The sequence below is a fragment of the Sapajus apella genome, unplaced genomic scaffold (genome assembly GCF_009761245.1).
Source record: "Sapajus apella isolate SASKATOON/1434 unplaced genomic scaffold, GSC_monkey_1.0 scaffold13, whole genome shotgun sequence".
Classification (NCBI taxonomy): Eukaryota; Metazoa; Chordata; class Mammalia; order Primates; family Cebidae; genus Sapajus; species Sapajus apella.
The window spans coordinates 113,143-139,007 of record NW_022436953.1 but is presented as its reverse complement, the minus strand read 5'-3'; the positions used below and the strand labels follow the sequence as shown (position 1 = coordinate 139,007).

Here is a 25,865-nt window from a genome sequence, read left to right as displayed (position 1 = left end):
GACATGACATTTGGGAAGGGACACAAATTCAAACCTTATCAGGCATGAGGGCATTCATGAGGGCTGATCTCTCATGACCTCTCAAAGGTCCCACCTCCAGATACCATCACCTTGAGGGGTTAGGATTTCCACATATGAATTTTGAGGGGAACGAAAACATTGAGTCTATATATAGAATCTACTAAATTAGATTTTTCTTCTGTGACGTGTTTGCCAATTTTCTCCTTCCATGTGTCTATTAGATACAAAGTTTTCTCATTGATTTGCATGGGCAAATGATATAATATGGATAGTATTTTATTATTTTCCCTCGTATGAGTGGTTTGTTTTCATTGTGGGGAATTACTCAACACATACAAACGTTTTGAAATTTTATAGAAACTTTTAAAACTTTTTGAAGTTAAATATGTAAAACCAAATTTTCTTTTTCTTAAACTTCTAAACTTAAAAAATTATTCTTACTGTGGCTGGGCACAGTGGCTCGTGCCTATAATCCCAGCACTTGGGAGGCTGAGGTGGGTGGATCACAAGGTCAGGAGATCGAGACCATCCTGGCCAACATGGTTAAACCCCATCTCTAAAACAAACAAACAAACAAAATATTCTTACTGTAGCTTTGGGAAATAACTTATTTTTTGGTAGGGTTTTTCCATGTGGTTTGTACTTAAAATTTCTTTCTTTTTTTTTTTTTTTGAGATGGAGTTTCGCTCTTGTTACCCAGGCTAGAGTGCAATGGCGCAATCTCGGCTCACCGCAACCTCCGCCTCCGGGGTTCAGGCAATTTTCCTGCCTTAGCCTCCTGAGTAGCTGGGATTACAGGCACGTGCCACCATGCCCAGCTAATTTTTTGTATTTTTAGTAGAGACGGGGTTTCACCATGTTGACCTGGATGGTCTTGATCTCTTGACCTCGTGATCCACCCGCCTCGGCCTCCCAAAGTGCTGGAATTACGGGCATGAGCCACCGTGCCCGACTCTTAAAATTTCTTTCTTATGTTTTCTTTCAATCCATTTGGGTTTTATTTTGGTGTAGGGTTGATACCACCCAGTTTCTGAATAATAATCTCAGTACCATCTAGTTCATATTTTTCCTGTGTCTGTGATGTCTCCTCTACCACAGAGTGTGTTTTTATATGTAGGGTTAGCATTGATATCCAGTCATCCATGTATCTTTTAATTTTAGCTGATATATATGTGTGTGTGTGTGTGTGTGTGTGTGTGTATGTATATGTATGTATGTATATTTGAGACAGGATCTTGCTCTGTCACTCAGACTGGAGTGCAGAGGGACAATTTTGGCTCACTGCAACCTATGCCTCATAGATTCAAGCAATTCTTCTTTGCCTCAGCCTCCCTAGTAGCTGGGATTACAGGGGTGTGTCACCACGCCCAGCTAATTTTTGTATTTTCAGTGAGATGGGGTTTCACCATGTTGGCCAGGCTGGTCTCAAACTCCTGACCTCAAGTGATCTGCCAGCCTCAGCCTCCCAAAGTGCTGGGATTACAGGCATGAGCCACTGTGCCCGGCCTTATATGTTTTAATATTTGGTGGGTACATCTTTCTCCATTGCCCTTGCTCTTGACTTTTTGAAATTTCTTGAAGAGTCTCACTCATTTATTCTTCTTCATGAATTTGAGGATGACTTTCTATAAAAATATGGATTCCAGCAAAATCCTCTTAGAATTTGGGTCATGATTGCATTAAACCCATAACTTCATTTGGGGAAAATGACACATTCACAGTATTTGCCCCTTCTATTGAGGAACATGGAGTGTCTCTCTGTTACTTATTATCATTTTCATAAATTGCAATAAAAATATATAATTCTCCTCTTGGAGTTATACATATTTCCTATTAAAGTTACTCCAAGTCTTTCATGTTGATCACTCTGATTAGGCTCTCTTTTTTCCTTGCTTTTCCTTTGTTTTTAAAATTTTCTTGTAGAGACAAGGGTCTTACAATGTTGCACAGGCTGGTGTTGAACTCTGGGCCTCAAGTAATCCTCTCACCTTGACCTCCCCAAGTGCTGGAATTATATGTGTGAGCCACTGCTCCTCGCCACATTTTTCTTTCTGTTGACAGATTTCCTTCCTTTCTCCCTCCCTCCCTTCCTTCCTTCCTTCCTTCCTTCTTTTCTTTCTTGACAGAGTCTTGCTCTGTTGCCCAGGCTGGAGTGCAGTAGCACAATCTCAGCTCACTGCAACCTCTGCCTCCTGCGTTCAAGCAATTCTCCCACCTCAGCCTCCCAAGTAGCTGGGGCTACAGTTGTGTGCCACTGTAGAGACATGTATTTTTAGTAGAGATGGGGTTTCACTATGTTGGCGACGCTGGTCTCGAACTCCTGACCTCAGGTGATCCGCCCGCCTCGACCTCCCAAAGTGCTAGATTAACCACACCTGGTGGAAAAATTTTAGTGTGGAGAATGGGCAAGTGGGTGCCCTTATCAGCTCTCATCTCTTCCCATCTGCAGGGTAGTGCTCGTCCTGTCACCTAAGCAGCTCTCCTAAGTACCCCTCCCCACAGTGCTGCCATACCTCCCAACATCATGGTTTCCTGCCTGGAGGCCTGGAGAGCAGTAGCCACGTCCTGCCGGCCTCACATCCTGCAGCCTCCTTTTTCCCCATTCCCCGCCTCCCCAATCCCTCACCTCAACCCCAGCAACCACCACCTCCTATAGGCCGGGCACTGTCCCTGGGCTGGGGAGACATCAGCGAAGGAGATGGAGCTTGCATTTTAGAAGCAGTGGGGGAGGCATGCAATAAAAGCATAAGCAAATAAATGAGATCATTGCTGATGATGCTTCGTGGGCATGAAGGAAACAAATGGAGGCTGAGAAGATTCTTCTAGAATCTTCCTCATAGGCTTTTAGCCTCCAGTCCAAGTTTTGGCCTTCAGCATCTCTGGGAAGAATTTAACTGCTGTCCCACTGTGCTCCCAGATCCCCACTGTCCCTTCCTGCTCACCCTCAGCCCTGAAGAATGTAGTCTGATCTCCCCACCCTACCCCTATGCATTTCTACGGCCTCACAGCCACCACACCCGGCCCCTTCCTGCTTCAGAAAGCATCCCCTCTTAGAAACTTCTGGAAGTCTGCATGAACGAGAGTTCCCTTAAGAATCCCCTGAGAGCCCTTGAAGAAAAGGTATTTCCCTCTACAGTTTCATGGAACCAAAAAGAGCCAGGTCCCAGTGGCTGTTTGGCTGACAGTCGATTCTGTGAGGGAAGGAGCAGCTACTTCTTTCTTGTCTGCCTCCTTTCCCTCTCTCCCTTTCCTTCATCTAAATGAAACCAGAATGTGCTCTGAACGCTCTGCTAAAGTCTGGGCCATGGGGTAGGACAGAGACAAGCTGTCACTTAGCCAGGTGAGTTCCAGGCAGTCCTGCACAGAGGGAGGCTGGGGCACAGCAGGCTGGGGCCTGGAATAGCTTTCCCTGAGGAGGCAGGGAGGCTGGTTCCCATGGTCCTGGCCACAGCCTGGACTGCAGTGTGATCACCAAGATACGGGAGGCTGAGGCCTTCCAAGGGGACCTGAAAAGTACTCATCAGTAAGGCTATGTCTGGGGCCCTACAGTGTACCAGACATAGCATTAGGTGCTGCTCACAACCTAAAAAGTTAGAAACTATTATACCCATTTGTATGGATGAGAAGACTGAGGCTCAGAGAAATTAGGTATCTTGCCAAAACCACAGGGGTCAGAAAGGCTGTGCTACCAAATTGGACGCATTGTTTCCCTTCTATGCTCTATCCTAACTGACTCCCTCCCATCTCTATTTGTTGAAAACCTTCTTGTCCTTGAATGCTACCTCCAGCAAGCTCCCTTGGGGACCAGGTTGGGAGTTCCTTCACCAGGCTGCTTGCACTGTTCTTTGTGCCTTGTGGCTCCTGCAGGTGGGCAGTGCCTGGGTCACAGCTGTGTCTCCCACATAGCCTGGCACATTGTGGATCTGACTTGATTTGAGGCAGGTGGTGGCCCCGGCCAGAGGTCAGCACCTTGGATGGCTCCCAGGGCGTCCAGTGGTTCTGAGCACAACAGGTCCTCCTTTATGTCTGGAGGGGACACCTTTCTATTCCTGAGGAAGGACCTACTCAGTCTTCAAGGACGTCTGGTCTGATTCCTGGTTTGGGGGCTGAGAGGTCTCACTGTCAGTGCCCTTAGGGCAGCCCCTGGTGGAATGGAGTTACCGTGGGGAAGCAGAGAGCCGGTTACCAGGGACGGCTTCCCTGGGGACTCAGGCCTCATTTGTCATCTGCCTTCTTCTCCTTGCTAGCTCCTCTCTTCTCCTTCTCAGAGTCCCTGCCCCTGTCTCCTGGGAACTTCACACCTCAGAATACACACATGGCTCTGCGAGCCTTCAGAATCGTCCCTGAGTTACGTACTCTGAAAGAGCTCCTTGTGAAGGTGACTTTTGGTCTTGCCCAGGGAGCAAGGAACTAGCATTTTCCTGACCTTTCCTATTGAGATATTTGCTATCAATGATTGAAGCTGGAATCCATAGCCATGTATTATAAAGGCTATTAGTAGAGTCAGATGGGCCTGGGGTTGAATCTGGGTTTTGTCTCTTACTAGCAGTGTGCCTTTTGGTCAGTTATTTAAAGTTTTCTAATCCTCACTTCTCTCATTTGTAGCTAAAGCTAGTGATAGACTACCTCATAGGACTGTGCTAAGATCTAAATGAGGAAATACTCACAAGGTAATAAGCACAGTCCTTGGCACATACAAAATAACAAATAAACACTATCAGTTTCCTCAGTGAAGCTTGAGCCATGATGTTACTGGAAAGGGGTCCTGATCCAAGAGGGTTCTTGGATCTTGCACAAGAAGAAATTCAAGGTGAATCCATAGTGTAAAGTGAAAGCAAGTTTATTAGGATAGTAAACGAAGAAAAGAATGGCTACTCCATAGGCAGAGAGGCCCAAAGGGCTGCTGGTTGCCCATTCTTATGGTTATTTCTTGATGATATACCAAACAAGGGGTGGATTATTCATGCCTCCCCCGTTTTAGACCATATAGGGTAACTTCCTGATGTTGCCATCGCATTTGTAAACTGTCATAGCGCTGGTGGGAGTGTAGCAGTGAGGATGACCAGAGGTCACTCTCATCACCATCGGTTTTGGTGGGTTTGGGCTGGCTTCTTTACCACAGCCTGTTTTATCAGCAAGGTCTTCATGGCCTGTGTCTTGTGCTGAACTCCTAGCTCATCCTATGAGTAAGAATTGCCTTAACCTCCTGGGAATGTAGAGCAATAGGTCTCAGCCTTCTTTTTCTCAAGCCCTATTTGAGATGGAGTTGCTCTGGTTCAAACGCCTCTGACAATTACCCAGTGTATCTTGTCCAATCAGCTCCACTGTCCCAGGGATAACAGGATGACTCCATATAACCTAGTCACTTGAGTCCTTTCTTAGAGTTTATCTTTAATTTTTTTTCTGCTATCTGATATCTCACATTGTTATGGGCAAGCACCATATGGAGAAAGGTTTAAAGAAATACCATGCCCAAGGAACAGTGGGATACCTCCCTTTCACTGTCAATGACTGTCAATGGCTTCTCAGCCTAAACCTGGTTTTGTTAAATCTGCTTTAAAGAGAACTTGAACTTCTTCCTCAGCTTGTGGTGCTTCAGGTATAAAATGTGGATTATTGTTTTAATCTATTCTGCTCCTTCAGGCTTCAGAACAGTTAGAGTCAGTGAGGATAATAGTAATAGTTACGATCACTAACTCAGTGAGTGCTGATTATAGGCCGGGCATTGTTTCTGCCTTGCATGTATTCTGTCTCTCAATCTTCACAACAACCCTATGAGGAGGGATTCTTTGATGTACAGCAATAAATAATGGGCACAGCCAAGAAGCCAAGGCCATACAAGATATAAAAGATATGGACCAGGGAGACAAGGATACCTGGAGTCCAGGGGTCAGGGGAGAACTGGAGGTTTGATGCCAGGTGAGCAACAGAGATACTCTAAGAGGATGCCTAAGGGGAAGGTCTGGCAGTCACTCATCCAACAATCAGAGAATGCAGATGCAGGGAGAATGCAGATGCAGGTATGCAGGAGGAGTGGAGGGCGGGACACTAAGCATAATGGACTTCTGGCTGAAGGCACTGGGAAACAGCTTGAATTTGCATGAGGGCCTCTGCCTGGGGGCAGGGGCAAATTTTAAGACCTCACAGCCAGTGACAGGACCCAGGCAGGAGCCAGTGATCTTGACTAGAGAATTGGAGGTGGGATCTCAGAAGAGCCCACTTAGCACTGTCAGAGATAAGGCTCTGGCAGTTTCCCTCTCATTCCCCCTCAAGACCTTTACCTTCCTCCATCTTGTCAAGGTGTGGATTTGGTATTTATTCTTTCTGTGATCAGAGCAGAAAAGCAGAAAAAAAAGATTGGACTACAACTGTTCCATCTGCATAAACACAACTGTGTGTCTTTCCCAGCAGAAAAAGGGTTTCCCTGACAACTCTGTGTGTGTGTGTGTGTGTGTGTGCGCGCGCGTGCATGTGTACACTTCAAAGTGCAGGAATAGTGTATGATGTAATCTAGTTCTTTTAAAAAATAATCCTCTAATTCCTGATTATAAAAGTAATATGTTGAACAAAATTTGGAAATTACGAAAGCATATAAGAAAATAAGATTCACCCCAGAGTCACCAACCAGAGATAATCACAATGGATAGTATGGTTATTTCCATCCAGCATTTCCCCCCATGTGTTTTGCATATTTTTTTAAAGAAAAGATGGAATTGGATGGATTCTATTGAATTTATACTAAATTTATATTGAATTGTATTTCTTAACCTGTTTTTTTGACTTATAATATGAGCACTTACCCACCTAGTAAACTTTCTTCTAAAATAGTTTAAAAGATTACATAATGTTCTATTATATCATAATTTATTTTACCATCCCCGTTGGGGGTGTGGCTGGTGTAGCCTTTTTTATTATACAAAATGTTGAGATGAATATCCTTTGACTTCATTGCCAATTAGTTCGTTAATACAGATATCTAGAAGTCACGTTATTGCCTGTTTTATTTATTTTTTATTTTTTTGAGACACAGTCTCACTTCATCATCCAGGCTGGAGTGCAGTGGTATGATCTCAGCTCACTGCCACACCCACCTCCTGGGTTCAAGTGATTCTCATGCCTCAGCCTCCTCAGTAGCTGTAATTTCAGGCGTGTGCCAGCACGCCTGCTAATTTTTGTATTCTTAGTAGAGACGGGGTTCGCCATGTTGGTCAGGTTGTTCTCGAACTCCTGACCTCAAGTTATCCACCCGCCTCGGCCTCTCAAAGTGCTGGGATAATAGGCGTGAGCCACTGCACCCAGCCTTATTGCCTGTTTTAAAAGATTTTGATTAATCCTGTGAAATTACCTTATGAAGTGTTACCAATTTATAGTCCTCCTTCACCAGAAGTGTATAAGAATTCCCATTTTATTATGTACTTGCCAATATTAAATCATTTCATAAACAAAATCTGGCAATGATCTTTTAACTCATTTTCCCTTTCCCTTCTGTAGCATTTAAAATTTGGCATGGATATAAAAGTTACTTGGCATTGAATTGCTTAAGATTACATGTTGATTGCTTTAGTGCTGTAGTGATTGCCTTGTTCATTCCTGAATCAACCTTTTAAAAGGGCTTTGCCTTTTTATTTTTTTTTCTAATGAATAATGAAAACTTCACCTGATTGATGTGTCTTGCAAGTAATTTTCCAACAAAGTTGTGCAGATGTTTCATTCATTCATTCATTCATTGGCCTTCCCTGGAATGCTTGCTCAGGCCACACCTGTACCCGTCTAGGGACGAGGGCAGGCATTGCCAGCACGGATTCTGGAGTCAGACTGGCCCGCCTTGAAATGCACATTCAATCATTGACTAGCTGGGTGACCTTGAACAACTTATTCATGAGCCTCAGCTTTCTCCTCTTTAAAAGAGGAATAACAGTACTTATTCACAGGACTGCTGTGCAGATTACATGGGACCTAAGGGCCCAGCAAATTAAGAAGGCTTAAGACATGGTCAGAAAGGTAAGACTCAAGGGCCTTGCTCAAGCTGGCCCTGAGCTGGCTCTGCGTCCCTCATAGGTGACAGTTCCTACCTTGCTTGCCAGCCCCAGTTCCAGCCACACTGGACTCTACTTTCCCTCCTCACAACTCTTTTCCTTGCTGTTTTTTCATTTGCTTGTTTTTTGCTAGAATACTATCCCAGATGGATATCCACCTCTAATCACCTAGCTCAAATGTCACTGACTCTGAGACACCCTCCCAGGACTCCCATCCCCCCCACTCAGACATACAGTTCTATTGTAATTTCAACAAAGTGCTTAATGCCATGAACTGATGTCATTATTTCTTGTTAATTTCCATCCCCTCCATCAGAATGCGGGCACCATGAGGGCAGGCATGGCCTGAAGGAACCCAGCACAGTGCTGCCCAAAGCAGGTGCACCACCAAGGTGTACTGAATGAATGGCGTAGGAATAAAGTGATTTTTAGGATCTTGTGCTGGATATTTTTTTTCTTTTTCTTAGAGTAAAACACTGCAGTTTTATGCTAGATTTAGCTCTCATGGGTCAAAGCTGTAAATACAGCGTTAAAAAGTGAGTAAACACGAGAGCTAAGGCTGCCGTCTTTAGTATGTGATGTCTGTGAAGGGCTTTGATATCAGACCAGTATGGAGAGAATCTCAACTTCTCCCCCCAGTGGCCATGTGTCCCTAGTGATGTCTTAACTGCTCTAAGCCTCAGTTACCCTGCATATAAAATGGGAATAATACTCACCTCAGAGGGTAAGTTTGAGGATTAAATAGAGAACATATGTGAAGTACCTGCAAAGAAACGCAATTTAAATGCTGGCAGTTAAAAAATGGTAGGTATTCTTGTGTTCAAGAGAACCAAGAACCAAGTAACGTTAGTCTTTAAGAGATGAAAGGAATAATTAATAGAGTTTTGTTTATGAATTATCATATTCCAATGAATATGAATTCATAGTCACTGTTGTTCAGATGGGCAATATTGATCTGTGGCACAAGGCTCTGCCCTCTCGGGCTTTGGAAAAGTCCATCTCTTTCTACCTAGATGTCTTTGGGTGTATACAGTTAATATTTCATTAATCATGGTGGAGGGGCGTTGTGTGTACATCAGTGTCTCATATGATGCATCTAATTAAGGCACTTTTTGTTGAGAGCGGAAGAAAATTGGGCTTTCCCAAAGAAAAGCAGCTTGCTCCCAAAGTTGCTAACAGATTGCTTCTTAATTGAACTTGGGAGGTGAATTATATGGTGAATTAGAAAAAAGAACAACTCTGAATTTAGTGAATTGTTCCATAAAGGAAACTGTGGGATTGAATTGCAAATGCTGGACAGAAACATTTCAGCCTGGCCCATGCATCACGGGCCGCTGACCTCTGCTGTGTTTCAGTGAGAGCTTGAACAGGCCCCGAGCTCTCTTTTCAAGGCCTGGAGGGCATTCTTTCCCAGAGACCAGCTGTAAGCCTGGGTTTCTTATGCAAAGGAGGCATTTGAATAAACCTCTGTGACTAATGAAATCTACAAGGTCTTTGCATATCCTCTCACTGAAGAGGTAATTAAGTAAAGATCAAATATGGGGAGATATATATATATATTTTTTTTTCAAGCATTTTTTGTCTTGCAGTCACATCGAAGGAAAAATACATCCCCATATCCTGAAAGCTCTCCCCTCCCGGCTCCCAGCCTTTGTCTGCATCAGGCTGTTTCTCTCTTCCTTGTTCTACGGTGCCTGCAGCTGCAGTTAAAGCCAGAGCCACACCTGTCTCACTCATTTGCTAGTTTTTGTTGAAACAGAGAAACACTTTCCATCGATTTAGATGTGAGACATGGCTTTTCCTAGAGTACAAAGTGTCTGTCTCCAGGTCCATGTCTACCATTCCTCGTGAGCTCAGGAGGAGAGAGGTTGGAAGTAAGAAAATAGCACAAAGTAAGGCTTCCTCTTACAGGGTTCTCTGAGTGACAAATCTCAACCTTGGCTGCACCTTAGAATCACTCGGGGAGCTCTTAAAACTCCCCATTCCCAGGCCATGCCCCAGACCAATTAAATAAGAATCTCCAGGGGTGGGACCCAGACGTCAGCATGTTTTAAAGGCTTCCCAGGTGATGCAAATTGCAGCCAAGGTTAAGAGCCATTGTTCCAAGAATAGCTGCCTCCTTCTCTCCATACAAGCTGATAAAGACAATTTTTTCCAACAATTAAGCTAAGTTAGAAATGATCGAGTTCTCTTTTTAAACACCGCCTACATGACTCATATGTCCATCCATCCATCCGTGGATTCATTCACCCACCCACCCATCCATCCATCCATCCATCCATCCCTTCATCCATTCATCCCATATTTTACTGGGTACCTGCTATGTGCCAGGCCTAGTGCTGGGTATGCATTGTTAGACAAAACAAAATCCCTTCCTTCAAGATACTAAAAGCTAAACCATGGGGGATTCAGCTGAGTAAATGGATCCCAGTACCTTGTGGAGAGATGGGGAATAAGGCCAGGGAGCTGTGGGGAACAGAGAGAAAGGCTTTTACCCCAAGAGGAGCAGAGGGGCAGATGCTCAGAGGAAGTGGTGTCTACATGGAGACTTGAAGGACCAGTAGGGTTTGGCCAGATGAAGAGGTGAGTGTGGTTGAGGAAGGTGTGCAATAAGAGGAAAATAGAAAGCCATGGCACTCTTAAGCCATTTAATGCAGCTGAGCACAGAGTGGCAGTGGAGGAAGTAGGAGAGGAGGCTTGAGGCACCAGGTGGAGGAGGCTGGCAGGGCCGTATCACTAAAGGCCTCATCAGTGGTGTTAGCAGGTGGAATCCATCCCAAGAGCAGTGGGGAGCCATGGAAGGGTTTTCATCAGGAGAGTGGCCAAACCACATTAACTCCAGGTAGGTCCCCGGTAGACGGTGCTGGAAGCATGAGATTTGCTGCCTTTCTGAGATAAAAGACAGACTCTTCCATCTCTTGTTGATAGGGACAGAGAAGGGCTGAATATTCTTTTTTTTGATGTGGTCTCACTCTGTTGCCCAGGCTGATCTTGCAATCTCTGCCTCTCGGGTTCAAGCCATTCTCCTACCTCAGCCTCCTGAGCAGCTGGGATTACAGGCATGCCACCACACCCAGCTACTTTTTGCATTTTTAGTAGAGATGTGTTTTCACCATGTTGGCCAGGCTGGTCTCCAACTCCTGACCTCAAATGATCCACCTGCCTTGGCCTCCCAAAGTGCTGGGATTACAGGCATGAGCCACAATGCTGGGCTGAAGGGCTGTATATTCTTAACTGCCATGGCTCCAACCTTATCTCAAGCTGAGCTAGACCCGTGACTTCACAGGTCCTCTTACAGACCTTCCGGATGGACAATGCCCTGTATCCCCTGGGAATCAGCTGTCTCTACCAGGCACCACTCTTGTTCTTTCTGTGACTGAAGCTGAGGAGAAAGAGCACAGGCTTGGGGGTCAGACGGGATCCACCTCCGGTCATCACCTTTACTAACTATCCCTGCGTCCTAAAGGCAAGCAAGTCATTTCACCTCTTAGAGCCTTCTTTCCTCATCTCTTCATGGTCCTTTTGTTACTGGTCTTCATGAGACTGTAAATCTAAAACTGAAGGTGAGGAAAAGCACTTAGCACTGTTTTTAGCACTGTAGTTTGCTCCATAATTGGGACTTAGTAAACACTTATTCTTTCCCCACTCCATCACTGGGGGGCACCTGGTCTCCCCACTCCTGTTCACTACTTATAATCCCTGTCATATACAAACCCAGTGCAGTTACAAAGCCCTTTCATGTCCTCTAGTTCCCGTCTAGTTCACTCAGAATAAAAGCCAAAATCCTGAATGGTCTGCAAGGTCCCACATGAGCAGATCCTCCAGCCTCTCCACTGCCTGCTGACCTCATCATCTCCTTCTCCCCTCCTCACTCATTCATTCCCATTGTACCCACCTCCCCACTCCAAGCACACTCCCACCCCAGGGCCTTTGCACTTGTTGTTCCCATAGTTCGAAATGCTTCTCTCCAGATAGCTGCCTACATCCTCCAGACCTAAATATCTGGTTCGCTATTTGTCATTTTTTCCTCTATCCTTCATCAGAATATAATTTCCATGAGGTCAGGGTACGGTTTCTTCTGTATTGTATCCCAAGCAGCAGAAACAGCGTCTGGCCTGTAGCAGGTGTTGGATAAATATTTGTTAAATGAACAAATGCCTAAACAAACCCATTACCTCATTTGTTCCTCGCAATAGCCCATTTGACAGATGAAAAATACTAACACCCAAGTTCCTCGCAGCAGTTGCACAGCTGAGTGAGGCTGAGCTAGACGCAGAGCCTTGGCCCCAGCTCGCCTCCAACCACAGGTGGCACATTCCTCTGCTGCTGAGCGATTTCATACCATCAGGATTTCCCCTGACCTTTAGCCCTAGAGGAAATGATATCGCTGCAAATGGACGAATACCCAGAGGGCTGGGAGCTGGCAGCAAACACCCGGCAGCTGCAGGGAGTGTGTGAGTGGATTCCGGGTTGGCCAGGAGGCAATGGAACGAGCAGGATGTAGGCACGGAGCCTCCCATCTTCGCCTGGCTGTAGTGGGACCCTTTCTACAGGAGACCCAGCAGCTGCAGCCACTGCCTGTGTCACGGTCACAGAGAGGGAGAGAGGTGGTCTGCATGTGGGGAGTTGGGAGCAGGACCACATGGCTGTCTCCAGGGTCATCCAGGTCCAGGGATTGGGGCCATGGTGCCTTGTGAGCCTTGGTTGAGCAGTGCCGGAAGCCTTTATCTGTGGGGACAGCAAAGACCTCCAGGTGTCTGACCAGGAGACTGTGTCCCGAGCCCTCAGCTTCCCTGATGGCCTGGCCAACCCGGGGCTAACCATTTTGTGCCTCAGTTCTCTCCTCTGGAAAATGGGGTTACACATAAAGTGTTCTAATCAGGGTTAAAGGGGAGACTGGGAAATTGACTTGTAAGCTGCAAGTTTCTTAATAAATGCAAGGAATATTTTTGTTTGTTTAAAAATAGATTGTCCTTCGGTTGCTTTGATGTGGTTTGTGTGTGTAATAGTCTCTCCTGGACATAGTCCTTGTCCTCAAATCTGCTCCCTGGTGTTACTACCCACCCACTTACTCAGATCCCAAGGGCAGGCGGCATTGGTGTTCTCTCTCCTTCCTCAGATCAAATCCCCCAGCTATACCTGCGAGCTCTGCCTCTGACTATTCCCTAACACGACAGGTCCCAACACCTCCACTGCAGTGTTGGGTCCACACCACCATCCTGCCTCACCGGGACCCTTGCAAGGCTCCTAACTGTTCATCCGGCTTCTGCTTTTGTCTGCCTGTGCCCCAGGGCGATCTTGGCAAACACAAATAAAACACACATTCCTCTCCTGCTTTAAACCCTCTGCAGGGTTCCTGTGACAAAGAGAATAAAGTCACAAGACACAGCACAGTCTGGCTGGCAAGGCCCTGTGGGCCTGCCTCCCTTTGGCCCTGTTCCCACTTGCCCACCATGGCTGTCCCTCTTGTCACAAGCTCAGTCCCCATCCAAGCTCCTTCTGGATCCTTCCCCTGCAGAGGATGCCCTAGCCAGGATCTCCACATGGCCAGATCTTTCCTGCCTTTCAGATCTCACTGTCATCCCACCTCCTCAAGGATCCTCTCCAACCACCAGAAAAGCAGCTCCTCCCATCGTGTTTTATCACAAACTGGATTTGATCTTCTTCAGAGCATTTTCTAAACCTGCAATGATCTCATTCATTAATTTACTTACATGTGGTTTATGGTCCAGCTTTCCATTAGAATGACCTCTTGAGAGCAGGAACTCACCTGCCTGGTTCACTGCTGGATCCATGGTGCCTGGAACTGCACCTGGCACATAGTAGATCAAACAAATATTTGGTGATTGGCCACATTCCTGGCAGAGACAACTGTTAACACAGTTTATAAATGATGGCTACTAACAAATACATACAAGTGTCACTGTCCTTGGTGGACACAGTGTCTATGGAGTCTAATTTATAAGGTCAACACAGTAGTTCCTGCAGGGAGACTCACACCACAGAGGAAACCCAAATGCCGAGAGAGTGTACAGGGTAAGAAAGGCAGCAGTCGCCAGGCACATCGAGTATTCAGCAGCACTGGGCACATCTCCCTGCATTCTGCACCAGGCAGACTCCAGGCCCAGAGAGGATACTGTTTGTACTTGGCCTTTCTTATGGATGTGGGGGGTGAGGAAGCTGATTTGGGGTTGCCTGGTAACTGTAAATTTGATTCTGGGTGCCCTTGAGCTGATCCAGGAGAGTCATCCTTTTATCAATCTGTGAATTATATGTGGTTATATTTATATAGATCTATATATACAAAGCAGGTTTGTTTTCGCCTCACGTCTAGAACAGTGCGGGACATGTGGTGGGTGCTCAGTTGATTTGTGGAATGAGTCTTACGGATCCACGGTGATTCTGATCATCCCTAGGTGACCAGGTAGGCTCCCTCATCCCTTGGTGCTGATGCAGAGAAGGCTGATGTATCCTCATGCCCCTTTCTTCTCCATTCCTCTAGGTGGGCTTGAAGAGGAGGCATCTGAGAGCAGCCCAAACGCCACAGCCACGGACACTGGCACCAAGGAAGCTGGAAAGGGTAATGTGAGCCCTCACCAGGTCTTTGGGTACCTTGATTTCTTTCAGTTGTGGGAAAATCCATGTGACATAAGACTTACCATTTTAAAGCTTCCCCTTTAGTGGCATTAAGTACATTCACAATGCTGTATAACCATCAGCCTTATTGAGTTCCAGAGCTTTTTCACCCCCAAGGCAGGCTCTGCACTCATTAAGCAGTCACTCCCTCTCCCTTCCCCAGTCCCTGGCCTTCGATAGCTCTTATGGAATCTTTTCCTATCTCTGTGCCTGAAAGGGACTAGAAGCACTAAAGTCTGTGGACGTGAGCCGGGCTGGCTTACTGCTGTTGAAAGGGATGGAAGGGCAGCATTTGGTGGTCAGGAACAGTATGGCTCTCAGATAAACTCTGCTCTCTTGGCTGGACTTTTCTCCCTTGTGCATGGCTCGTGAGCTGAAGCCCATGAAGACCTTGGAGGGGCAGATAATGTGGCTTTGGGAATTGAGTGTGGGAAAATGAATGGGTGAGGGAAGCGAAGAAGAAAAATAAAACTGGAGTGGGGATTGCGGGGGAGGTGTAGACTAGAGACCCCATGGGCTGCTAAGTGGGAAGCAGGTGAGGTGCTGATTGGCTGTGAGCAGGGGGCCCGGAGCCTGCCCAGAAGCACCACCACTGCCTGTCTGTACACAGATGCTCAGACCTGAGTGTGGTCTGCTGGTTGTTGAAGAGTTTCTAGGTCACCTATCACTGGACACATCTATTTTGGAGAAGCTTTTCCTGTTCAGAAGTGGTGCTGGAGGAGAGGGGCTGCCGGACTTCTGTCTGGCCTGCATCTTGCAGGAATCATGATTCACAGTCAGCAGTGGTATTTCTTCTACACAAATGTAACAGCAAAGCAAAAGGAATAATTTTTAAATGCCAGAATCTTATGTCTCAGGGATGACTATGTAGGAATGAAATAAAAATCATTATGTATTTTGTGTTTCAGCTTTCATGCTATTTTATATATTTTTTACATATATACCTGTATATATGTAATTTTACACAAATGTACAAATGTGACATCATCATACATTTAAAAGTGCTAAGTACTTTTTTTTTTTTTTTTTTTTTATGGACAGAGTTTCACTCTATTGCCCAGACTGGAGTGCAGTGTCATGATCTCGAACTCACTGCAACCTCCACTTCTGGGATTCAAGCAGTTTTCCTATATCAGCCCCGGAGTAGCTGGGATTACAGGTGCGCGCCACCATGCCTGGCTAAGTTTTTGTATTTTTTCTAGTAGAGACGGGGTTTCACTGTGCTGGCCAGGCTGGTCTCGAACTCCTGACCTGTGATCCGCCCACATCGGCCTCCCAAAGTGCTGGGATTATAGGTGTGAGCCACCGCGCCCGGCCTCTGAAAGTGTTATATTCTTTTTATTTTCCTTTTAGTGTGGCTGCCTCCTTTAGGGTTCTTTTTTCCACATATCACCCCTCTACACTTTCCCAGGTAATAATGCATGCTAGTGACTTCGTATACAGCCTTCATATTTTTCTGCTTGCACATACATTGATATATGTACAGAGATATACATATATATAAGTACACATCTAAAATAAATACAGATACAGGCTTTGTCCCTGATTAAAAAAATAGGATCACATTCGAGACACGTTTTTTCTGCATCATGCTTTTGTCATCAATACCTCATGGGCAAAACCCCTCCAAGGCGCTTGTTATAACTTAAATGTAGATAGTCCTGGCATGGATGGATCATAATTTATTCAGTGGCTTCCTTATCAATTAGCATTCAGTTCACTTCAACCTTTTGCCATCATGAACAATGCCTGCAGTAAACGTTTCTGAACATATACCCTTACATATTTAGTATGTTTGTAATAGATGTTGCTAGGTTGTGTTTCAAAAGGTGTAACAATTCACATTTCCATAGCAACTGATAAGTACTCCTTATCCCATATTCTTACTAGCAGTAGGGAGAACTCTATCAGTGTTTTTAACAAGTAAGCTGTGGCTTATTCATGTTTAATTTGTACTCCTCTGACTGTTGGTGACTTTGGACATTTCTTCCTATGTTTGTCAGTGGGACTTGCCTCATTCTATCTTGTGCCCATTTTCCTATTGGGTTTCTGATCCTCCTCTTCAGGTTCAACTTCCTTTTTTTTAAGACGGAGTTTAACTCTTGTTGCCCAGACTGGAGTGCAATGGCGTCACCTTGGCTCGCTGCGACTTCTGCCTCCCGGGTTCAAGCGAATCTCCTGCCTCAGCCTCCTGAGTAGCTGGGATTACAGGCATACAGTACCACGACCTGGCTAATTTTGTATTTTTAGTAGAGACAGGGTTTCTCCATGTTGGTCAGACTGGTCTCAAACTCCTGACCTCAGGTGATCTGCCTGCCTCAGCCTCCCAAAGTGTTGGGATTACAGGCATAAGCCTCAGTTCGATTTCTTTTAGACAGAGGCAGATTCTTTACCTCTACCACTGGGCAGATTACCGTGCCCAGCCTCAGTTCGATTTATTTTAGAGAGAGGCACATTCTTTAGTCACCCATTTGACAAATCTGCATTTGTTTCTTAGCTATACAGCTTGTGGTTTGGACTATGTGCAGGGCTTGCTTTCAGATCCATGTTTTTCTGCTTTGCTTATTTAAGGGTATTTTGACTTATAAATTTTGGGGCTCCCCAGACATCTGTTAAATTCAATGGTGCTTCACTTGGCCACAAATAGCCAGCACTTAGTGGTAAAAATGGAGCATGTGTGAATGAATCCAGCAGGGTTTGCCATCACACTGCAGTGACAAAGATGCCACACTCATTCTTTTCTTCCTTATTTACGTGATTTATTGTTGCGTAAAGACCGTCTCCAACCTTAATGACTTCAAGCAATGATTTGTTATTTTCATGATTCTGGGGGTTGACTGGGCTCAGTGGGGTGGTTCTTTGGCTGATGGCATCTGGAGTCACTCACTTGATTGCATTTATCTAGCAGGTAGACTGGGCTGGAAGGTCCAAAAAAACTTTAGCTACACCTCTGGTGCCCCAGTGTACCTCCTCATGGCCCTGCTCTCCATGCGGACTGTCACCATTTAGTTGTTTAATCAGAAACTTTTCATAGCATGGTGATTGGCTTCTCAGAGGTAGGGAGCAGAAGCGCCAGTCCATTTAAGGCCTGGGCTCAAAACTTCAAGAATCCTACTTCTAATCCATTCTATTAACAAAACAAGTCAAAAGACCAGGCCAGATTCAAGGAGAGATAAATAGATTCTGCTCCTTCATGGGAGAAGTGGCATGTCCTCACAGGGATAAGGGGACTTGTGGCCATATTTGGAGACTATCTACCCACTTTCCACCTTGCCTCTGCTCCCTAGCAATAGAGATTGTCAGAGTTTTTGATATTTACTAGTTTGTTGGGTGTAAAATGACCCAACTATAAACTTGGACAGTCAGACACACTTGGGTTTGAATCCCAGCTCAGCCACTTAGTAGCTATGTCTTTGGATAAGTTATTTAACTCCTTGTATGAAGTTTAGAGGGAATTAGAAATAATATTTCTGTAAAACACAGAGCCAGGTGTCTGGAACTTAAAAGAGGCTCAAGGAATGTAGCTCTTCCATTTCCTTCTCCCCACCTTCACCTCCAGGAATTATGTTATCCAGCATTGAAAGTGCATCATCTACCTCTGGACTGGGATTCCACAGCTGTGCAACAGCTGCATAGAAACACAATTACAGAGGACAGGAAGGAATACGGCTGCTGTGGCCCATTAAAATTCTGCCGCTGGTGGGGTTGTGTGCAGCACCCACACTGCAGCAAAAGATCTTGGGCTTTTCAGGGAGGGTGATGATAGCACTCCCCCAGTCTGCGATCCCCCAAATGACCCTGGTTTGTTCGAAGAGGAGAAGGAATGTGCAGCCTAGGCCAGTCCCTCCACTCTGCATTACGGCAGCAGACAAACATGTTTTAAGCATCTGGGGCAGTTTTGGGGAGGAAGGAGATCTCCAAGTGAGGGGAGGGCAGACTGTTCTAGCCAGTCCCTCCATCCTTCCCATCCCATTTCTCAGGATGCTGTCTGCCCAGCCCTGGATACCTCTTGCTTTTATTTGAATGAAAGATAAGACACATTGTGTCAATCTCGGGTTCCCTTTCATCACAACTTGCCCCCCTCTCATCACCCCCAGGAAAAGAGACCTCCCAGGCAGGAGAAAGGATCTGAAGGAAGCGCCCAGTTTCGGCAGCAGGTTTATTTCCTGGCATTATGTGGCTCCCCTCAGCCCTGACGGTGGGGATTTGTGCCTCTAGCTCTGGGGAGGGGGAAATGGCTGAAATGCTCACTCAGCATCCCTCCCCCACCCCCCACAGACCTTTTGGTCAGAAGGCTCTCCCTTCTCTGGAGATGAGAGCTCAGCACGCATTTCAGGGCTGATAATGGGATTAATGAAATGGAGTGTGCAAGTGCTCGATGAATGAAGCTGTGACTGTTTTGATAGAGCCTGATTTCCAGAACCATATTCATGAACGAGAATGGACCTTTCACTTTCAGTAACTTTTCCTAAGGGCTTTGTGTGAAAGCACATAATAATGGAATCTGGTTGAACCAAAGGACAGGCATCCCACAAACCTGGGTGCAAAACAGTGCTCAATGCTGGAATTCCTAACATCACTTATGTTAGTTTACTTGGGTGTAACAACTGAGTCCCACAAACTTCAGGCCCTCCTTTTTAGCCTGTCTCAAATGCAGACTTTCATAGCCATTGTGGCAGCTCACACTGAGCCCTTACTCACCACGGGCATTTGACATTCATTACCTGGGTCACCACCGTCCTGCAGCAGGAAGTGAGGCTCCAAAGGGGAAGTGATTTGTCCAAAGCCACATAGGTAGCAAATGGCAGCATTTATCTTGAGCTTAAGTCCCCCTGACCCCAAACCCCTTGATCTTAACCTTTGGGTTGTATCAGTGGTTCCCAAACTTCACTGAGCTTTGTAATCACCTGGGGAGCTTTAGAAACTGCAGGTGCCTTGACTCTACTCTCCAAGGCCAATTGATTCTCAATCTCAGAGGAGGGAGGCAGACACCAGAATTTTTTAAAAGCTTCCCAGTTGATTCTGATGTGCAGCCGGGCTTGAGAACCACTGTGCAGAATGATCTAGTCTCCCCTTTATTAAGGGGCCTTCGGCCTTTCAAGACTACTGCAGGTGAGGTGCAAATTCCCCCATCACCTTTGGGGTGAGGATTCTGCAAATGGCTGGGCGGTCAATGTGTTTACTTCCAGTGTGGGAATGACCAGTTGCCTAACCTAAAAATTGCAGTTCCTCACTGGAGGAGGCTGGCTCAGGCCTGGTTCTGTTTATGACATGGTTGTGCCTTCAGCTGGAAACAGAAGATTGAAAAGCAACAACCACTTTTCTCTTTCAGAGAGGATAGGGCTCACTCCCGGAGCCAGAGAATTTAAATGGCCTTTATCCCCCCTCCACCCTACCCCCAGCGTGTTAAATCCTGTCAGACGCCCTGAGCTCCTCTTCAAATGCAGGACTCTTGGCCATGATAAATAATTACATCCTTCTATTTGGACTCCAATTCCAGATAGTAGTAATCCAAGAAAATCCAATAATGACAGTTGCATTAAGATCCTTCTTCCAAGATAAGCAGAACATCTGTTTAGACATATTTTTAATCGGCAAATGCTTCCTGTGTTGAGTCCTTAGCAAATTAAATTTCTCACTGGACCGAAGGGGAAGCTGTCATTCAATAACCCATCTCTGGAAATTACACCCTAGCTTCTTTCCAGGTGCACTTAAGATTTTCCCATGCTGACTTTGTGTAAAACCAACCCTTACAATACCAGGTCACATGTATATACAGCACAGCTTGTCAGCGAGACATGGGACATCTTAGTGTTATTCCCTTGAATCAAGAAGTATTTTTGACCATTCTCCAAAGGAGAGTTGGCAACAGAGGAAAATTAAGAGACTTGTTGAAAACCATATGGGAAATGAGTAACAAACTTCCACTTGCTACATTGCTGCCTGTGATTACTTAGGACTGGATGATTCTCAGGATGTAAACATGAAGGGCTTCAGTGTTGCCAACATTTTGGAGAGATTTCTGCCACAGAGTTTGGACTGTTCCTATGTTTATTTTTAGAATAGCTCATCCCTTCTTTAGTTCATTCATTCAAAATATAAAAAATATTGAATGCTCACCACCAGCCAAGCACTGTGCAGGGTGTGGAGAATAAAGTGGAGAACAAGTTGGTAACAGTGCTTGCCCTCATGGAGCTTCCAGTCTACCAGAACAATTCACATTTGACGTCTTGATGTAATTGGTAGTTTAGGGCGAGAATAGTAAATAAGAATAGCTTCTGTAGAGGGCAGGCAGGTCCTCTAAAAGGTGAAGTAGGCTGAATAGGACATTGTGAAGGGGGAGAGAGATTCCAGCAAACAGAACATGTGCTCTGACTATGGGGAGCAGCAGGTGCTCCTAAACTCCAGTGGGTTGTGCTATGATGGAAGATGGGCCTGCTGTTGCCAAATCTTTCCGTTTTTAAAGAAAAACTAGAAAATCTGGATTCTTATGTGAAATCCCTTGATTTTTAAAAGTTGGCTCCTACAGTGAGATTTTTTAAAAAAACATAGTGTGGGCCAAAAGTGTCCAGGCCAAACAAAAACACATCTGTGGGTTGGGCTTATCCCAACACTGCAAGTATATGACTTCTGTTCTAGAAATTCTAGCGGTAAAACAGTCATTTTCAGGTTTAACAATGTATTACATACCAACTTTCTGGGTCCGGATATGTGACCAACTAGATGAGTAGGAAGCCCTTATACAAGCAGAGGAACACAGAAAAACCACTACCTTTTCCCCACCCCAAATGAAAAATACAGAGTTGAGTTCAAAGGAAAGAAAGGTGAATGGCCATGAGCAGAAGAGAATAAGGAACATAACTCACAGAAGGAAGCCTCAGATGCTGGCGATGATAGCAGCAGCAAATCTGTACTGATCTGCAGCAATTCGATTCTTTCCTCCTCGGAGGAGAGAATTCAGCCAAGGGGAATAAGGCAGAGTGGGAGAGACCAAGGCAAGTTTTAATGCAGGAGTGAAAGTTTTTTGAAACGTTTTGGAACCCTGTAATCTCAGCACTTTGGGAGGCTGAGGCAGGAGGATCACTTGAGGCCAGGAGTTCAAGACCAGCCCAGCCAACATGGTGAAACCCCATCTCTACTAAAAACATAAAAATTAGCTGGGCGTGGTAGCGGATGTCTGTAATCCTAGCTCTCAGGAGGCTGAGGCAGGAGAATCTCTTGAACATGGGAGGCAGAGGTTGCAGTGAGCTGAGATTGTGCCACTGCACTCCAGCCTGGGCAACAGAGCAAGACTCGAAAGCATTCCTAGGAGGGAGAAATGAGATGTAAGAAATACAAGTGAGCAAGGAAATGGGTGGATATGAAGGCAGGTATCAATCTGTATTGCAGACAAACACACAAATAAGCCATTGATAATGGTGACTAATTTGGGGGCTTGAAAACAAGCAAATAATAACAGGAAAAGTTGGAGGGTGTTTTTAAAATTTAAAATATTTAAAAAGCCCTGTATTTCTTAGAACAAGACTGTGGTTTCTGGTTTCTTCAGATCTGTCTTCTTAGTTCACTAATTCTTTGTACTTTAAAAAGTCACATATGAATGTTAAACATGAAAGGCAATATTAAAGAATAGAAAGCACATAATGGAAATAAAAAGTAAATATAGAAAAATTTCTTAATCAAATAGAAAGCAGGAAAAGAGAATAAAAGAAGGAAAGAAAACAAGAAAGCATAAAACAAAAGAAAGGAAATAAGTCTAGGTATATCAGTTATAAAATAAATGTAATTCACCTGTTAGAAGAGAGATTCTTAGGTTGAACAGCAAGGAAAAAAACTAGCTGTTTGCTGCTTATAAGAGATACCCCTAAAACCTAATTAAACTTACATGCAGAAACCCTTTAAAAATAGCAAATGAAATCCAACAATATATAAAAAAGAATTATACAGCATAACCCAGTGGGATTTATTCCAGGTATACAAGGATGATTCATCATTTGAAAATCAATCTATATAACCCACTACATCAACAAGCTAATAAAGAAGAATCTTGTGATCATATCAACTGACACAGAAAAAGCATTTAACAAAAGTCTAACACGTATTCACAATAAAAATTTTAGCAAATTAGGAATAGAGAGGAATTATCTTAACTTGATACAAAGTATCTAGAAAAAGACCTACAGCTTACATTATACTTAGTGGTTGAAAGACCAAATTCCTTCTCCCAAGATCAAGAACAAGGCAAGGATGTCTGCTCTCATGAATTTTTTGTTTTTGAGATGGAGTCTAGCACTTTTGCCCAGGCTGCAGTGCAGTGGCACAACCTCGGCTCACTGCAACCTCTGCCTCTCAGGTTCAAGAGATTCTCCTGCCTCATCCTCCTGAGTAGCTAGGATTACAGGCATGCGCCACCACGCCTAGCTAATTTTTGTATTTTTGGTAGAGATGGGGATTCAACATGTTAGCCAGGATGGCCTCGATCTCATGACCTCATGATCCGCCCGCCTCAGCCTCCCAAAGTGTGCCGATTACAGGTGTGAGACACTGTGCCCAGCCTGCTCTTACACTCTCATTCAGCGTAGTTCTGGAAGTTTGAAATGCTGCAGTGAAGCATGAAAAACAAATAAAAGGCAAACAGGTTGGAAAGGAAAAAATAAAATGGCTCCTATTTGCAAATGACATGTCTGTCTACATAGAAGATCCTAAGAAATCTATTAAGAAAGAAAAAAAGCCCAAAAACCTCCTAGAACCAATCAATTAGTTCAACAAAATTTCAGAATACAAGGCCAGCACACAAAAATGGCTCACATTTCTATATTCTAACAATGAACATGCAGAAACCAACATAATGCCATATACACAGTCACTCCAAAGAAGACAAAATGCTTGGATATACAGTTAACAAAATTTGTACAGAATTTGTGTGATGAAAATTAAACAATGCTGATAAAAAAATGAAGACAGACCTAAATAAATGGAGAGACATGCTGCATCTCTGGATTAGAAGACTCTTATAGTAAAAAGTGCCAGTTCTCTCCAGGTTGATCTATAGGTTTAATACGATAATGCCATTTCTATCTCAACATGGTTTTTTATTTTCGTTTTTCACAGGCATAGACAAGCTTATTCTAAAATTTATATGGAAAGATAACTAAAACAATCACGAAAAAGAAGACTGAAGGGGAGTAATCACTCTATCCCATATATGGCTTACTCTGTACTACAGTAATCAAGATGGCATGGCATTGGTAGAGTGATAAACATGTAGACCAATGGAATAGAGACCCCAGAAATAGACCCAGTTACTATATGACCCAGGAATTCTACTCTTGGATATTTATCCCAGAAAAATGAAAACTTATCTTTACACAAAAATCTGTACATGAATATTCATAATGGCTTTATTTGTAATAGCAGGAAACAATCCAGATATCCTTCAACAGGTGAATGGATAAACAAACTGTGGTACTTCCATACCATGGACTACTACTCAGCAATAAAAATAAACTATTTATACAGGCAACAACTTAGATGAATCACCAGGGAATTATGCTGAGTGAGAAGAGCATAATTAGTATCCCTATTATATGCTGTATGATTCTATTTATATGATATTCATCAAATGACAGAGTTTTAGAAATGGAAGCAGAGTGGTGGTTGCCAGAATTTTGGAATGGATGGAGGAAAGGGGAAAGGGAGGTAGATATTGTTATAAATTAACAACACGAATGATATTTACAGTGCTGAAACTGTTCAGTATCATAAATGTGGTGGTAGATACACAAAACTGTAAGTGTGATAAAATTGTCTTACACACATTCACAAATGAGTACAAGTAATGCTGGAGATATCTGAGTGAAATCAGTGGCTTGTATCAATGCCCATATCCTAGTTGTGTTATTGTACTGTAGTTTTACAAAATGTTACCATTAGGGGAAATGAAATCTCTGAAAGGAAGGTACATGAAATCTTTGTATAATTTATTATAATTGCATGTGAATCTATAATCATCTCAATAAAAATTTCAATTTACAAGAAGCTATTTTATATACCAACAAAAGATAATATTGAACCTCAATATTATGATAATTGCAAAGCTTGTTGTATTGTTTGTTGTGGGAAATATAATTAACTTGGAGAATAACACTCGTTCAATGACTCGCCAAAAAAGTAATTATACAAAAACCTGAAAATGGATAGAGGTTGGGCACGGTGGCTTACACCTGTAATCCCAGGACTTTGGGAGGCTGAGGCGGGTGGATCGCCTGAGGTTAGGAGTTCGAGACCAGCCTGGCCACCAGAGTGAAACCCTGTCTCTACTAAAAATACAAAAAAATTAGCTGGACATGGTGGTGGGCACCTGTAATGCCAGCTACTTGGGAGGCTGAGGCAGGAGAATCACTTGAACCTGGGAGGTGGAGGTTGCAGTGAGCTGAGATCATGCCACTGCACTCCAGCCTGGACAATAAGAACAAAACTCCGTCTCAAAAAAAGAAAAGAAAAGAAAATGGATAGAAAACAGCTATATGAGGCAAATACTAACCAAAATAATAAAATGTATAGCAGGCCAGGCGCAGTGGTACATGCCTGTAATCCCAGCATTTTGGGAGGCCAAGACGGGCAGAATACTTGAGCTCAGGAGTTCAAGACAGCCTGGGCAACATGATGAAACCATATCTCTACAAAAAAATATAAAAATTAGCCGGGCGTGGTGCATGCCTGTGGCCCCAGCTACTTGGGAGAGTGAGGTGAGAGGATGGCTTGAATCCAGGAGACAGAAGTTGCAGTGAGCTGAGATCGTGCCACTGCATTCCAGTCTGGGCGACAGAGCCAGACCCTGTCTCAGAAAAAAAAAAAAAATATATATATATATATATATATATATATATATATAGAGCAATATTTATATCAGACAAAACAACCATTATGAATGAATGTTATTATTACAAAAAGGATCATTAATGATAAAAGAAAAAAATTATCTGGACTATTTAACAATTGTAAACTTGTATTACTTAACTAGCACGGCCTTGAACAATCTAGAGCAAAAATTAAGGATAGAGAAAATGACAGTTCATAATCTTAGTTCTGGAGGTTTTGCTTAAAGTACTTTTCTTAGTAACTGATACATTATGAAGCCAAAAATTTTTGTAAGTAGAATATTTGAACAACACA

The 25,865-nt window shown here is 44.1% G+C and overlaps 1 protein-coding gene across 1 annotated transcript in view; it reads left to right on the top strand.

The window, feature by feature from the left end:
- Nucleotides 1-25,865, top strand: part of TLL2 (tolloid like 2) — a 148,747-nt gene that overhangs the window by 55,007 nt on the left and 67,875 nt on the right. The window contains exon 3 of the mRNA XM_032281152.1: nt 14,560-14,637. Coding sequence (XP_032137043.1) covers nt 14,560-14,637 — 78 coding nt within the window. The remainder of the gene's footprint in view (nt 1-14,559; nt 14,638-25,865) is intronic.